Consider the following 13,235-nt stretch of genomic DNA (forward strand, 5'->3'; position numbering starts at 1 on the left):
TTGATGATGATGATAATAATATATTGAGATTGTGACAAAGTTCTTCTTCTACCTTGGTGGGTCCTGCGCTTAGTGGCAGATTTGCTCACTTCAGTGATCTTCCCTGCAATCTGGATCAACTCCTCCTGTGTCTGATCAGGAGTTGGGAGGTTTGGAGGGAACCCAGGCCAGCCCTCTACTCTGGGTTCCAGCCCAGGGCCCTGTGGTTTGCAGCTGTCTATAGTGCCTCCTGTAACAGCTGCATGACAGCTACAACTCCCTGGGCTACTTCCCTGTGGCCTCCTCCAAACACCTTCTTTATCCTCACCACAGGACCTTCCTCCTGGTGTCTGATAACGCTTGTACTCCTTAGCCCTCCAGCAGCACACCCTCTCACTCTCAGCTCCTTACACACACTTCTTCTCCTCTGGCTCTTCCTCGCCTGACTAGAGTGAGCGCCTTTTTAAACCCAGGTGCCCTGATTAGCCTGCCTTGATTGGCTGCAGGTGTTCAAATTACTCTAGTGCAGCCCCTGCTCTGGTCACTCAGGGAACAGAAAACTACTCATCCGGTGACCAGTGTATTTGCCCTCTACTAGACTCCTGTACCCCACTGGTTTGGGTCTGTCACAAGATATATACACCTATTTTTTATTATTTCATAGAGCTGGAAGAGACCCCAAAAGGTCATCAAGTCCAGCCCCTTGCCTTCACTAGCAGGACCAAGTACTGACTTTTGCCCAGATCCCTAAGTGGCTCCCTCAAGGATTGAGCTCATAACCCTGGGTTTAGCAGGCTAATGCTCAAACCGCTGAGCTATCCCTCCACCATTCACCTGTTTCTAGGGTACTCAATTTCCTGGGTATTTAGGACCTTCTAGAGCAGTGGTTCTCAAAGCCAGTCCACTGCTTGTTCAGGGAAAGCCCCTGGTGGGCCGGGCCAATTTGTTTACCTGCTGCAGCTGCAGATTTGGCTGAATGCAGTTCCCACTGGCCACGGTTCGCTGTTCCAGGCCAATGGGGGCTGTGGGAAGCTGTGTGGCCAGTGGGAACCTCAATCAGCCGAACCTGTGGACGTAGCGGTAAACAAAGCAGCCTGGCCCACCAAGGGCTTTCCCTGAACAAGCGGCGGACCGGCTTTGAGAATCACTGAGCTAGAGTTCCTCACAGCCTTCAGTTAGAACCGTGTTATTGCTGTATATTGCTACTTAGCAATTCACCGATCTTGCAAGTTGTAAAATATTGAACCTCACCCCTCCCTTCTTTCCACATTGAGAATTAGCCAATCATTCTTTATATTTTCCCCATCTCCTAATCATTTTAAGAGCCATCACTAGACCTTATCACAGCACAGTTGTATTTCCCTCATTGTCTCATGTGCTTTGTATTATAAAATTCTTTTGCCATTCTAAATAAATCATACCAATGTATTGTCCTTGCGCCATGATTATGTTTTCACTTTTGGTTAATCGTACTCAGTACTGAGCTGAGTGTTTCATGGCTAACAAGAATTAGATAGTTTTATAGACATTAAAAAAAATATTTTCCACTTTAATGCCTCTGAATGCCAAGTCTTAGGCCCCAATCCCAGAATGAGCACTGTGCCAGCGGACCTCTCCCATCTGCATGGTGGCTCACTGACTTCAAACTAGTTATCTGCGCCTGAAAGGCTTTATAGCCTAATGAGAACTCATGGGGTCACTCTTTCCTTTTCTCTAGTTCAGCATTGCCAGCAGTAGAGGATGAATTGATTTCTGTCCAAGAGTCTAGCCATAAGCTACAAGTCTCTACAATTCAGTAGTGATGGAAAATACTTTTTAAGGCTTTATTTAGATTGATCTTAGATGTAGTTTGATCTTGTGTCAAGCATTATGGAGTTAGGTGCCTAAATCTAACATTTAGGCATATCTGAGACCCATAAAATCACTGTTCAACTGCTAGCTAACTGTAGGTCTCTGAAGCACCTTGGGATCTAAATTTTTGCCATCAGGGTCTGTAAGCACCTATGTTTTAGTGGCTGCATATGGCACAGCTGCCTCAGTCCTGCTTCTACCCAGCAACTCAGTGCCTGCCTTATTGCTTAGCCCCAGCAGCCCCTCCAACTACCTTGCCTACAGGGCATGATCTAGTGGGTGTGCTCAGAGCAAGCTTAACTCCATACACAGGAGAAGGTGGCTTTAACCCAGTAGCTTGGTTAATTACCTCAGATGTGAGAGACCATGGGTTTCCCTGCTCCCAGGTTGCAATGCCTTTTTTCTTTGGTGGTGTTAACCCAAGAGCAGCTGGCAAAACCATTGGAAATCAGAGATTTTTCCTCTAGAATATTTAAAATTGAATTTCAAATTAAGCCTTCTGTAAGGACTTTAACTGAGAATGCATAGTAAACAAGCCTCCCACTTCTTAAGTGGGAGTTGTAGGTACTTAGCATTTTGCTAGGAAGCACCAAATACCTCACACGATTGGGTCCCTATGAAGCAAGAGGAAGGAAAAATGTCTGTCTGTTACCTGCACTTTGTTTCTTACACTGTTAATACTTTCCCCCTTTTTTTTTTAAAGCCCGCTGTATTCTGGTCACACTAGGCTCTCTTTAATGCCTGCTAACTAGCTTCAGTTTCACCAAAACCAAATGCAACAGCTGCTGACTTCAGGCTAATGAGGCTGCGAGGTATAATGTGCATTGTCTTTTTATGTAATGTGGTTTATTAAACATCTTCTAAAGCTTACCAGTGTCCCCAGGACATAACTCTCCCGCACAAAGCAATGCCTTGCCAAGTAATGAACTATGATTTATGGTGGTAATGGTTATCCTACTTTAAAAAAAATATTACAGCAATTGCTCTGTAGAATAAAAGAGTATAACATGCACCATTTGGCACATTTATGACAACAGTGTTCTGGTTTTCTTAACTCCACAGTTTGCTGTTGGCAATATTTCAAATTCTTGAGACAGATGTTTAAATGACAGTGAAATACTTTTAAAAACATCATATAGTGTTGAGTGTAAGGAACATTATTTCTTTAACATTCAGGTAAGAAAGGGCGCCACATGGCCTATTCTGTTTTAGATCTAGTAGTGGATGATGGAAGTAGCAAACATGGAATTAACTTTGTGAAGGATCTCCATGCTGTTATTCAGTTTTGGCTGAGCGAACTCAATTCTAGAATTAGCTCATAAGAGCATCTATTTTGTGAGATCCGCATTTGTTTTGAATGTAGTTCCCACCATGTTAATACAGGATTAAGTGGTCTCATGCTAACATTATGATTGTCTCATTGTGGTCCCAGTGGTTACAGTTTCAGGCCAGAAATGATAAGCATTTGGAAAAAAATGTAATATTAAAACCCTGGTCATGTCTCCAAAAGGCAGATATTGTAAAAATGCTTTTATCATAACTTGTGACATTCTAAAGAAAAGAAAGAAAGTGTTATAGGCTAAAAACCAAGAGAGTAATTTAGTCAAGAAAATACTGTACTCAACCCTAGCATTGTTATATGTTACATTTGAATTATAGAAAGAAAAACTCTCACAAAAGGCAGAAGTCAGTATTATTCATGACATGATAGTTGTCAGTATGCAATATGTTTGTGGCTAAGGGTGGGAATGTAGTCTGAAAATCAGTTGCGTGTGCAGACAGTGTAAGACATCGAACACAAGTGAAGCATTAATAAAGCAATGAATATTTATATTTAATTTACATTTTGACAATTCGCACATAAATAACGATGTAAACCAGTACGTAAACATAAGATAGTTTGTTGTTCTAGTAAAGTAAAAAGCTTGTTAACTTTGGTCAGAGTCTTTCTTAAAAGAGAAAAAAAAACACTGTTGATTGTTGCTACATTCACATGTAAAAGTTTAAGGGAAGTGGAAAAAAAACAGTAAAGAGGAGTAACAATTCTTAAAGCTGATGCATATAAATCTTTGTAAAATTTGTAACAAATACAAAGAAAGCACTACAGGCAAATAAAAGGAGAAGTGTGTGCCCAGTGACAGTAGTGATACTTTGGTTTATCCTACAGTTAAGTACTATTTTTGAGAACCATTGCTACATTAAAAGATGTCTGCCTCACGATTTACAGGAACAGAAATGTAATGAACGTACAACTGTAATCCTTCAAAAGCTATATTTAGAGACTTCCTTGGATTTTCTTAGGTTTGGGGTTTATTTATTTATTAGTAGAAGGCATTAGAATGACTTTTTTTAAAAAATCCCTAAACCCTGGCTTTATGAAGTGGTCTATTTAAATCTATAATTTATAAGAATAGTAGATAGAATGTATACAGTGGTATAGGGTGTAATAATGCTATTTATTTTTCTGCAAGTTGCATGTGACCATATCACTCTTATGGGGCAGTGAAAAATGAGACGTTAGGGTCATCCTAAATAACCCAAATTACTTTAAATAGTTCATTCCACTCTTCACCATTGTGTATTATATTTATACTATACATGGTTTATTTTCAGGGTTTTTTTTTTTTCCCAGTTAAGTTTTTCTTGTTGTCTGGTTATTCAAAAAACCAACAATCCAACAAAGATATGAGGCGATCCAAGACCCAGTCCTGCAAACACTATGAAGTGTATAATCCCACTGAATTCCGTGAGACTGCACATCAGTAAAGTTACTAATGTAAGTGTTTGGCAAGATCAGACCCCAAATGAACAACTGTGCACGTGTACTAGCAAGTGATAAATGCCTTAACGCAGCATTCTGATGTTGGGGTCATCAGATCATATGCAAAGCTGGATAACATTTGATCTTCACACTTAGATGAAAAATAGGTTTTATTACATGGTTTGGCTCACAACTTAAGTGGTATAAATATATATCTATATACATATATGGTATAGTGACATAAATATATCTATAAATATACATGTGTTCTTTGCTTCACCTCCAATGCCAACATGATATCTTTGGGCTTAGCAAAACAAAAAGATAAGAGAATGTGCATTCTATCTTTTCTGTGAACATTTGGTTTCTTCTCTAAAGTAGCAAAGCATTAGATAAAACAGCATTTTCTGCACCACTGGACACACGCAATGAGGTAATTGTTGTTCAACAACTTTGCCAATGCCCTTTTCATCTTCAATTAAATTAACCACAAAATGTACAAACACAAATACTGAAGAAACTCTGAATCGTACAGGAAACAAAACAAAAAAAAAAGGTGCCAGGAAAGGGACTTCATTATCTCCTTCTGCCCAAGGAAAGTGGGAGGGAAATAAAAAACAAAAAAACCTTATTTCTCAAGGAATCTGACCATCTTTTGATCCCCAGAAGACTCTGGCAATAAAATCTCAGCCAAATGCTCCTTGTAGGCAGCACATTTGGGATATCTATATGTTTGACTTTTAAACTGCTTTTGCAAAAAGTTTAATAGTCATTTTTTAAAACAGCCACTTTTTCACATTCATGCATTGCTTTGGGTTACAAAGTCACAGAATGTAACATGTCTGCTATTGTTTTATAGAAGCCTGTCTGTTGTATTATTTATGTGAGGCTGGGTATTTGTTATTCCACATCTGTTTTGGGTAGTGCTGCAGGTAGAAGAATCTCTCTCCAACTCACAGATAGGCAGGTATGGTATTCTTTCCCCTGTTTACTGCTAGTCACATTTTGGGGTGGGGGGAGAAGGAGGGGATGATTTTGCACATCTGGCCATGGCTACACTGGCGCTTTACAGCGCTGCAACTTTCACGCTCAGGGGTGTGAAAAAAACACACCCCTGAGCGCTGCAAGATACAGCGCTGTAAAGCCTCAGTGTAAACAGTGCCGCAGCGCTGGGAGCACAGCTCCCAGCACTGCAAGCTACACCCGTAGAGGAAGTGGAGTACGTGCAGTGCTGGGAGAGCTCTCTCCCAGCGCTGGCGCTGTGACCACACTCGAAACTTCAAAGCGCTGCCGTGGCAGCGCTTTGAAGTGCAAGTGTAGCCATACCCCTACCTGCTCCATGAAAGTACACAGCACTTTTCAAACCATGCAACATGTCAAATACCCACCTTTGGCAATAAAAAAACCTCATTTTCAAAAACACTGGTACATAGACACATTTACTGAAGTAATGTTTTCCCCTCTAATCTTAGGTTTTTAAAACAGATGTGCAGAGAAAAAAAAATTATCTACAAAGAATGGCCACAAGACAAAAATATAAAGATTTATATTCAAAATTACAACGAATTTTCTGGTCATTGTAAACGTTTGCTAATTATTGCTTTTAGAATGGCAAATTGCATAATAAATTATTAAGTACTGTCATTGAAAAGGTAATTATGGATTGATAATCGTCTTTTAGTAAGTGGGAGGCAATACATAGTCCTTGCCTCTTTTCATGCCCTGAGAATACAGTTTAACTTTGGAGTTCCTTCTTTCAACTGGAGGATGAGGGAAACTACTGTAAGCCAAGATTGCTTTGCAGCATAGAAACTATGTACAAGCAATTGCTACAGGCACCCTGACTCACCAAGTCATAAATAAAAATCACTTTTTGGCGGGGAGGGGATGGGGGGGCAGGGAGTCTTAAGAGTCCATTGGTTCAACTGTTTCTTTCTTGACCTTTATAGGTAACAGAGGTAGTGGATGACCATGAGGCAACTTCATAATTGACATGTCTGAAGATTCGTAAAGGTTACATCCTGAGGAGATAAGTCCATTTCCCATGTTCCTCTGCAAAGATACTTTAAGACTTGCTCCTTCTATCTCTCTTCTGAGCATGGCCAGTATTTCTTTTTCGACAACAGATGCCATATCGATATTGTCCTCCACATCTTCCAACCTGTCAGCACTGTCACTGATGTCGAACTTCTCAATCTCTTCATTGATACGATTCAGGTCCTCCACTGAGAGGCCAGAGGCAGGGGCTACAGGGCAATTGCCTTTCAGATGGACTTTGAGGCTGCAGAGGTGAATATAGCTCTTGTGGCAGTGGACACACTTGTGTGGCCGTTCCCTAGTATGGAGACGCTTGTGCAGCTTCAGGTGCACAAACTGGGTGAATTTAGCAGGGCACAGCTTGCACTGATAAGGCTTTTCTCCAGAGTGGAGTCGCAGATGGGTCTTTAGATTGCTAGTGCTGCTGAATCGTTTATGGCAAACCTAATTTTGGAGGCAACAGGAAAGAAACCAACAGTGAGTGAGTGGGAGGGTTGTTTTTGTTTGTTTGTAATTGCAGATAAATAGGAAAGCCTGGTGTGTTGAAAAAGCCGCTTCCCACCACTGCATCTTTAGAGACTTTCACATTTAAAATAAACACCCCCAAATTAACTTTTTAATCTTGTTGAGTAGCATTTGGCCGACAGCTTGTCTGGCAGATGCTGTAGCAGGCAAAAAGTGAAGCTGATGATCTCGCCGTGCATGGAACACTACATACCTGACACTCATGAGGCTTTTCTCCTGTGTGTACCAGATAGTGCTTCTGGAGATGAGCCAGCTGGGTGAACCCTTTATTGCAAGTCTGACATTTGAATGGTCTCTCTCCACTATGTACTCTGAGGTGGACCTAATGAGAAACAAAACATTTACTGTAGTTTCCAGTAACTACAAACATAGTACTTCATAAAAAAAAAACCCGCAAACATTTGCAGAGTTACTAGCGGCATCCCACAGGCAGAACACATTGCATGGAAATCATCAAGTTATTTTTTTTAGGACACTTCAATGTTAAAAAAATAAATATATTTAAACAAAAATGAAAACCATCACGTTTACTACCATGATGATAAGTATAGCATGAAACCTAGATGAATTGGTTGTCTCTTAAAAGGAGGAAAGCAGGGGTGCTAGGTAAGTTACAGGTAAAAAAAATATAAGCTTTCCAACCATTATGAAAATGTAATATATTTTGTTAAAGATGGGAATGTTTTCATTATACACCTCTACCCCCATATAACGCAACCCAATATAACATGAATTTGGATATAATATAATATAATGTGGTAAAGCAGCGCTCCAGGGGGGGCGGGGCAGGAGCGTGGCTGCGCACTCTGGTGGATCAAAGCAAGTTCGATATAACGCAGTTTCACCTAAACACGGTAAGATTTTTTGGCTCCCAAGGACAGCGTTATATTGGGGTAGAAGTGTAATTAGGCTGTTGCCTTAATGCCTACCTTCAGATTGGAGAGCTGGCCAAAGGTCTTGGAGCAAACATTGCATTCATACTTGATCTTCCCATTCTGCTTCTTCAGTGGATATGGAAGGGTTTTGTAACCAGTCACATTCCTCTTACTTTTAATGAGATTCATGGCTTCTTCACTGGTGGCAGCCAATACTGCTGAGGTAGGCTTAGGTTGCATTATGTGTTCTGAAGTGGCTGCTGTGCCAGCTGTGGGGGACCCACTAGTGGGGCTGCATGGTTTGTCTTTCATGCTGACAGCAGCGCTTGTGATGGAAAAGGCACTGTTAGGTGCTGGTATGAGGAAATCTCTTGGATGATCGGGTTGTGGCAATGAACTTGGTAGAGGAGCTGGGTTCAGCATGTGATGGGAAAGGCTTCCTCCATTGAGTAGGTTGCTATAGAGAGGATACATCCTTGGGAACAGATTGAAATTGTTGATGCCATTGATATTGTTCAAAGCGCTCAGATTATTACAGCTCATACTGTACGGCGATAACAGGAATTTTTGAAAGTGGGAATTATAAGAGGACAAAAATGGTGAGAGATGGCTAGGGGGTGCATATCCAGGATAAGACCCCAATCCTTCTAAACCATAGGGTCCATTCAAATATGGGTGAGATTCTCTATGTTCTTGAGAAGTAGGTGCCAGAGGTGAAACTGTAACTCCCGGACTGCTGTGAGGGCTTGAGCTTTTTAAGCTTTGGTTTGGGCTGCTCCTTGCTGAAGGACTTGGTGTGGTAGAAGACTGGATGGGTGAGTGAGTAATGTAGCTAGGTCTTTCCATCCCATAAACTAGGGAAGTTTTCAAATAATTTTCTGGAATGTGAGGTCGGATTGGATAGACAACACGAGGAAAGACAGACCTTTCCGGGCTATAGTTTTTTCTCAAGTCATCGATGTGTTTTTCTGGAGTAATTGGTGAAATGTTAGTCTGGAATAAGTCCTTTCCTTTTGAATGGTTGGATTCAGTTTTCAGAATTTCTTTCACACTATGCTCTCTCTTTGGGATACTTTTCTGATAAAGCTCATTTTTATCAGTGCTTTGCTGCTTTGGATTAACGTGGCTTTGTGCTGAAAGACAAAGACAAGGCAATGATTATTTAACAAGTCATTATGGAACAACACTCCTCATTTTTAAGTAACAATCTACCTCTACAAGCTTAATCAGAAGGTCAGAAGAACAGATGAATCTTGTCAGTACAATCTTTTAACTCATCCAAAAAGTTAGCTTCTGTGCAAAGGAGGACTACTTTGGGATGTAAAGAGTTAACAAAAAGCAGGACAGATATACACTGTTAATATAAGGCATATCCACAAGTATACACATAGCTAGAGCAATCTGATGATGATTTGTTCTGAACGTGGCAGTTGTCAATGTCCAAACTGATTTATCCTCCCTCCGCATGAATTTTAGTAGATTCACTATAAATTCGTACAATAGATTTCTAATAACTGGGATGAACAAGCATTTGTTATTACAGATTTAACAGAAAGCCTTTGGAGAGCTTGAGCTCTCAGAAACGCTTCCCCTTGGAATAGCAAGACATGGCAAATCAACCTTCGGCAAACCACAACAGCCACTTCACCAGCCAGTTCAATTACTTACAGTACCAAAAAATATGGGACTGGCTAGGATGAAAGAAGGTACTCTACATCAGTAAACAGACCATTAGTCATTCAATATACTGCCTAGTAACATCTACAACACAGCAGGCTATTTACTGCAGATTTTCTATGGCATTCAGTGTGTGCAAAACTCCTTGACTTCCAGCTGTACTTTATAAAGACTACACCAAAGTAGAGCAAAGGAAAGCAAGATTCATGGCTCCAGCCTAAGTCAATTTTTTTTCCTCTTGAAATCTATATTTTGAAACAAAATACTTGCTAGTGTCCATTTAAATCTGTTCGGAACAGCCATTTTAGGTTATCTAGTCTCAGAATCATTTTATACCTTTCCAGACATATGATATATAAAAATTACCATAAAAGATATCTTTAGCTAAAACCAAATTCTTTCTACTAATCTCCTAAAGTTAGTAGTTAAATAACCATACAGTGATTGTTGTAAGAAGTTTTATTACAGGATAAACCATAAGAGAAGCTTTATACAATCATGACTAAAGCTACTAGGTACCATGGTAATACAAATAATAATGAGAATATATTCACAACTGTTTGTGTCTATGTTTTTGCATATCTAATAGTAAACTGCTATCAATTGACACTAGGAAGCAGTGCTATTTGATAGTATTGCAAAGTTTCTACTTATTAACTTTTTTCTTCACTGATCTAGTCAGTTAAAAAAAACTTTACTTATTTTTGGTGGATCAGCTAAAACCAATAGGCAATATACTAAGAGTCAGTAAGCACTGCCCCTTGTCATAGGTTTGTTGTCTGAACACTGAGCATCATTCAGTGAACCTGTAATTTGCAGTATTGCACTTTCAGGCAAAAAATGATCCTTTACTTAAAAATACTGGGGTTAAAAAAGGACCTTTCAAAGTCTTATTGCACTTAGAACAATTAACTCTCAAAGCTGAATCTTCCTCAAGAGGCTAGCATCAGGCATATATGTGGTTTTCAATGTGGGTTTCAATGACAAGTCAAAAATATGAGCAGCTTTTATACCTTAAAAATTTATTGAAAGTATAGAGATGTCCATATGCTTAAGCATCAAATGCTTTAAATTGGAATACTATCTAGAAAACACAAACAGAAGTGCAGAGAGTACTTTACGATCAACCTACTTCCCAATTGCCTTTCTAGATACCAGTATAATTATTCAAGGTCTCAACTTCCTTAATAACAAATAATAATATAATAAACAAGGAACTCTCAACACTTCACTCTTTAAAGGTGTACCTTGCAGTTGTGAGAGTTAGTGGATCTTTGATGAGACCCTTAAAAAAAAAAAAAAAAAAAGGGAGGCCTTATCTATTATGTGAGGACTTTTAACAGCCCAGGCCACGTTTCATAACAGCATGAATTTTCCTTTTTCTCCTTGGCCAACAAATGCCTCAGGCAACTAAGAGCCTGGTTTATCCCTGTAAAATATCAGTCATCCAATTAAAAGAGGAGAAAGAAAATAAATGATCTAGAGACAGCTTTATTTATTTTTAAAGTCACAAAATCCGTTTTACTTGAACTGTTGTCTGTCTTGGTGAGCTAGTAATCATTATATAACCTCCCCCGGGCCCCACCAGAATGTTGTCTTCATATCAATGTATTAGTTTGCTGGTTTCAAGAGCTCCCATGTCTCCCTAGTGGAGTTCTAGGAGATGTTATCTCTGTCTTATTATCAGTTGCTCCTTGCTGAGCCAGCAGCACAGAGCAAACATTCAGAGTGACACTATCAGAAAAGATACTGATCAGGGGTTATTGAAAGCTGGTAAAGGAGAAGGGCTTGTGAAGGCACTAGACAAAAAATAAATATCAGCTTATCAGGCCCATATCAGTAAGGCCTGTCAAGCAGGAAGTTAAAATTGTCACTTCTATTTTTTAAAGAAAAAAGGTAGAGGAAGAAGAAGAAGAGACAGCCCTGCTGGAAAAATGACATAGGAACCCAGACTGTCTCAGCTGAAGGAATGAATCTTCCTGTGTGATGAGATTAAACAATTAGGGTGTGTAAGGTACATTTGTTATGTGTAGGAGTGAGCTACAAGAAGGACTATTCAGGGAATGTAATTTTCTTTGCACAATAGTCCAACATTGTCACTTGACAGATTGAATTTAATTGCCATTTCCCTTCAGGGATCTCAATAATACTTTCCCTCCTACTATTTTCAGTGTGTAGACAGAAGCCTCAACTATTTAAGGAGTATTTTTAAGTATAATCATGCCAGACCTCTTGAATTTGCATGTTGTCTTTCTCTCAAATTCTTATTTGCCTTTTCTCCTTGTATATGCTAATCTCACCTGAACATACCTCTGCAGTGGGAGATATCAGACAGATAACACACATAAATAAGTATATGAGTAGAGTGTAAAACGAGTGTAATGTAGGGAACTACATAAAAATGGCCATACAGAATCACACTAATGGTCCATCTAACCCATTCAGACAGTGGCCAGTGCCAGGTGATTCAGAGGGAATTAACAAAACTGGTAATTGTCAAGTGATCCACTCCCTGTCACCCATTCCCAGCTTCTGGCAAACTGAGGCTAGGGACACTTCAGAGCATGGCTTTGCATCTCTGCCCTTCCTGGCTACTAGCCATTGATGGACCTATCCTCCATGAATTTATCTAGTTCTTTTTTGAACCCTGTTAAAGTCTTCTCCTTCACAACAAGTTCCATGGGTTGACTGTGTGTTGTGTGAAAATATACTTCCTTTTGTTTGTTTTAAAGCTGCTGCCTATTAATTTCATTTGGTGACCCCTAGTTCTTGTGTTATGAGAAGGAGTAAATAACACTTCCTTATGTACTTTCTCCACACCAGTCACGATTTTATAGACCTCTATCATATCTCCCCTTAGTCATCTCTCTTCCAAGCTGAAAAGTCCCAGTCTTACTAATCTCGTCATATGGCAGCTATTCCATACCCCTAATCATTTTTGTTGTCCTTTTCTGTACCTTTTCCAATTCCAGTGTGTATATATATATATATATATATAAATTTTTTTTTTTTTTGAGATGGGGTGACCACATCTGCATGCACTATTCAAGAGTGGGTGTACCATGGATTTATATAGAGGCAATATGATATTTTCTGTCTTATTATCTAACCCTTTCTTGATGATTCCCAACATTCTGTTAGAGTTTTTTTGACCATCGCTGCACATTGAGTGGATGTTTTCAGAGAACTGTCCACAATGACTCCAAGATCTCACTCTTGAGGGGTTTTAATTAGCTGTTACCACATCATTTTATATGTATAGTTGGGATTATGTTTTCCAATGTGCATTACTTTGCATTTATCAACACTGAATTTCATCTGCTATTTTGTTGTCCCATCACCCAGTTTTGTGAGATTGTAGTTAAATCCAAAGCAGACTGTGAAGAGTAACAATCTTGAGAAGTTTTGTATCATCTGCAAATTTTGCCACCTCACTTTTTACTCCTTTTTCCAGATCATTTGTGAATATGTTGAACAGTACTGGTCCCAGTACAGACCCCTGAGAGACACCACTATTTACCGCTCTCCAT

At 39.6% G+C, this 13,235-nt stretch overlaps 1 protein-coding gene across 2 annotated transcripts in view; it reads right to left on the bottom strand.

The window, feature by feature from the left end:
• Positions 1-4,748: 4,748 nt before the first annotated feature.
• PRDM1 (PR/SET domain 1) overlaps positions 4,749-13,235 on the bottom strand; it is a 28,966-nt gene continuing 20,479 nt past the window's right edge. For both annotated transcript variants that reach the window (XM_050951368.1, XM_050951369.1), the window contains exons 5-7: positions 8,083-9,161; positions 7,347-7,475; positions 4,749-7,072 (exon numbers count right to left, since the gene is read on the bottom strand). In XM_050951368.1, the coding sequence (XP_050807325.1) occupies positions 6,497-7,072; positions 7,347-7,475; positions 8,083-9,161 (1,784 nt within the window). In that variant the 3' untranslated portion in view covers positions 4,749-6,496. The remainder of the gene's footprint in view (positions 7,073-7,346; positions 7,476-8,082; positions 9,162-13,235) is intronic.

Source organism: Gopherus flavomarginatus, chromosome 4 (assembly GCF_025201925.1).
Source record: "Gopherus flavomarginatus isolate rGopFla2 chromosome 4, rGopFla2.mat.asm, whole genome shotgun sequence".
NCBI classification, from domain to species: domain Eukaryota; kingdom Metazoa; phylum Chordata; order Testudines; family Testudinidae; genus Gopherus; species Gopherus flavomarginatus.